Source organism: Crassostrea angulata, chromosome 1, assembly GCF_025612915.1.
Source record: "Crassostrea angulata isolate pt1a10 chromosome 1, ASM2561291v2, whole genome shotgun sequence".
NCBI classification, from domain to species: Eukaryota; Metazoa; Mollusca; class Bivalvia; order Ostreida; family Ostreidae; genus Magallana; species Magallana angulata.
The window spans coordinates 4862990-4866290 of record NC_069111.1 but is presented as its reverse complement, the minus strand read 5'-3'; the positions used below and the strand labels follow the sequence as shown (position 1 = coordinate 4866290).

Below are 3301 nucleotides of genomic sequence, written 5' to 3'. Positions count from 1 at the left end.
CAAAATTTGGGTACAAATGAGGTTAATCAGTCCAAAACTAGCGAACGAAAATGATAATAAAAATAAATCAGAACGAAAACAATAAGACGGAAAGTCAAAAGCCCCTTATTACAAACGCAGCTGAAGGCACGTTTTAGTTTTAACCTGAATTTGGTCATAATTATCATTATTTTTTTTTTCGAAGACATGAGTGATTACATTAATTGAAAATAAAATGTCTTATTCTATTATGTTTTAGGACAACGAAAAAAGGGAGAGGAAGAAATGCATTTGATGGATGGTATGTCTAATTCTCAATACTTTATATTTTTACTATCTTGTATTATAATTAATACTTTTATTATTTACATCTAATAAATATTTTTCTTCTTGACTTATTAGATTTCAACTTAGAGAAACCTTTCTATAAAACATCAGCCTTTCACGAGGGAGTGAACTTTATCACCAGCGGTGGTGAAGTACTCTGTTTGGTAGGCCGATGGGGATCTGGGAAAAGGTTAACAGCTAAACAAGTATACGTGGCTGTCACGAATTCATCACCGATAATGATCAGCAATCCTCTTACATTTGACGTTAAAGAACATCATGAACCTATCATCGTGGACATGTCGCTTTCTATAGGAATATCTAAGTCAGAAAAGGAAGACCTAGCAGATAAAAGTCACATGTTATTTGAAAATATGTCCTCTTCAAACACATATACAAAAGCTTTCATAATCTTTCTTATTGATAAAGATCGGGAAAGTATCACTAAATTTGTCAAATCCCTTGGGAAAAAAACAAAATTTATAGATATGTCAAAGAGTCTTACAAAAGGAGATCGGACTCAAATCTTATCTTCACAGCTTCTTATTTTCTGTCCGAAAATTGGCTTCAGTCAAGTTGAACAGCTAGCATTAAAAGGCAAGGACCATTCATTAGGATACCCAGAAATATGTGCTCTGTTCTGTAGATGTGGCCATTTCCAAACAGTTGGCCCAAAAGCATTTTGTAATCAGCCTCTAAGATATTTAAAGTCGTATTTAGAAAATTTGCACCGATCTAATAATAAAAAAACGTTTCTAATGTTAGTATATATGAGTCTAAATAAAATGAAGATAAATGTAGACGACGACAAAAACGACAAGCTTTTTGAATTACTTGAGTCTTGCAACTGTGATACCTTTGGAGAGGAGACAAAATGCAAAACAGAACAAATGGAAAGTACTGGTACTGAAACAACAGAAGAAACAAGTAATTTTCAGCAGGGATTGTCCTCTAAAGATAAGCCTAAAAAGCATTGCAAGAGTAAAGAGGATATTCCTTCCTTTATACCAAAGGAGTTTGTAATAAAAGAAGCGTCTATTTACAGATTACAACATGACGTCATAAAGAGAATGACTCTTATCGTGTATGGAACCTATCACTTTGATAAACTGCTTGAATTGTTCAAGCCTGAAGAATTAAAGACATGGGTTAAAGAAAAAGGCATGATACCGGATGTTGGACTGGGCGACATAAAACCTGTTTTAGAAATCGACCGAGAACAATGGAGACAATTCCAAGCAAAGCTGAGTTATTGAAAAAAAATCATTAATGAATTCAAAAATTTGGATATGAATGTTAACACCGAAATTGATTTGCTCTTTATTGGTGTCCTGTAGCTGTGATCGAATTGGAATGAATTCTAAAAAAAAGAATCATAAAACTTAGGAAAATATTCATTTCTTGATACCAAGGAGTAAGAGATTCATTTACAGATAAGCGCGTAATAAAGAGAGTGGCTGATATATCGTGCTTTCATGAACTGGAGACATATACTGAATGAAAAGATCTGGTGGTATTAGGCCTGTTTTCGAAATCAATGGAAATGATGGACACTATATCAAACGAAGTTTGAAGGAAATTCTTCAGTTGCGTTGAAAGTTTAAGAGTCTGTCTGTCTAATCCACATTAAAATATAAGTATTTCACGGTAGTTTTTCATTTTTCAAATCAGACTTGTTGTGGTATTCAGGATGACTTGTGGTAATGATATATCATGTTTGAATGAGAGCATTTAGAACGTCAAAGCGAGCGCTTTTAAATAAAAAATTAAACAATGACGATTTCGAATTAAAAAACACACATTTTTCTCAGAAATGCTATTTTGTATACAGAACATTTTATGGCTTTTTTAAGTTTAACATGATTTATCTCCAAGTTATCTATAGTTTTATTTAAATATGTGAATGAGATAATTTCAAGTCAACTAGTCTAAGTCAGAGTAATGCATTATACGTTCCAAGGTCAAAAACTGGATAAAGATCGTTTACAACATACGACTCGTATTTATGGAATGATCTTTCGCAATGTTTAAAATGTCACTCAATTCTAAAACTGTTACGTATGCTTACCCTAGAGAATGTTTAAATTTAACATCTCAGTATCAGTCTGTATTTTACTTTTATGTAAGTTTATGTATAGACTTATTATTGGTACACAATTTAACTTATGTATTACATATATACTCTTCTCTCAGATTTTAATATATGTATATTCTGTCAGTGTCTGTGCTGTCTGTGAAGAAGTTTTCAGGACTATGATGTAAACTTTTTTGTAAAATAATTATGTTATCCTGTATAAATAAAGGACACTGTTAATATATGATAACTGATGTATTAGTTTCGTGATATCTATATTTATGTTTTATGTCAAAGTGTTAGAGTATGAATTACTCATATTTGCTTTAGACTTTCAATGACATTGCAGTATTAGACAGTGCGTAGTGTGTGTCGTGCTGTGATGAAACAACTACGCATACAGTACATCGCCACCACTGAAAGCATGTTAGTTTTTTATAATGAAGCAAATGATGTGTTGCGAAATATTTGTCCAAAATAATATTAAATCATTTACAAATGTACCATGCATACATTCGCTTAGATGACCTATCAATGAGAAATCATGTTTGAGGCTACAGAAAAGAGAATGAGATTTTTGCTCTTGATTTAACATCATAAACACTATTAAATATTCATATGTCTTTTTTTCTTCTTAAAACCACGATGCTAATTGCACATGTCGACTTACAAAGTGTATAGAAAACTCTATCATAAGGCAGAATGGAAACGGAAAAATATTAGACAGATTGTCAGAATAGCTTTGAAGTTTTTTCTACTTTAAATAATATTAAGTTTCAATTAAATTGATTTTCAAAAATAATACACAATACAGCATCTTCGTGACAGCGTCGCAGGATGATTTAGGAATTAGAATGAATAACATTGAAAAGTTAATTATGTAATGCCGTCTAGTTCTTCATAATTTTTCTTTCTTTTTTT

General features: G+C 31.6%; 1 protein-coding gene across 1 annotated transcript; it reads left to right on the top strand.

The window, feature by feature from the left end:
• Positions 1 to 264: 264 nt before the first annotated feature.
• LOC128176540 (uncharacterized) lies at positions 265 to 2976 on the top strand. Its single transcript, XM_052842950.1, has 2 exons — positions 265 to 280; positions 382 to 2976. Exons 1-2 carry the CDS (start codon positions 265 to 267, stop codon positions 1560 to 1562), a joined length of 1197 nt encoding a protein of 398 aa, XP_052698910.1. The 3' UTR covers positions 1563 to 2976.
• The last annotated feature ends 325 nt before the right edge of the window (positions 2977 to 3301 follow it).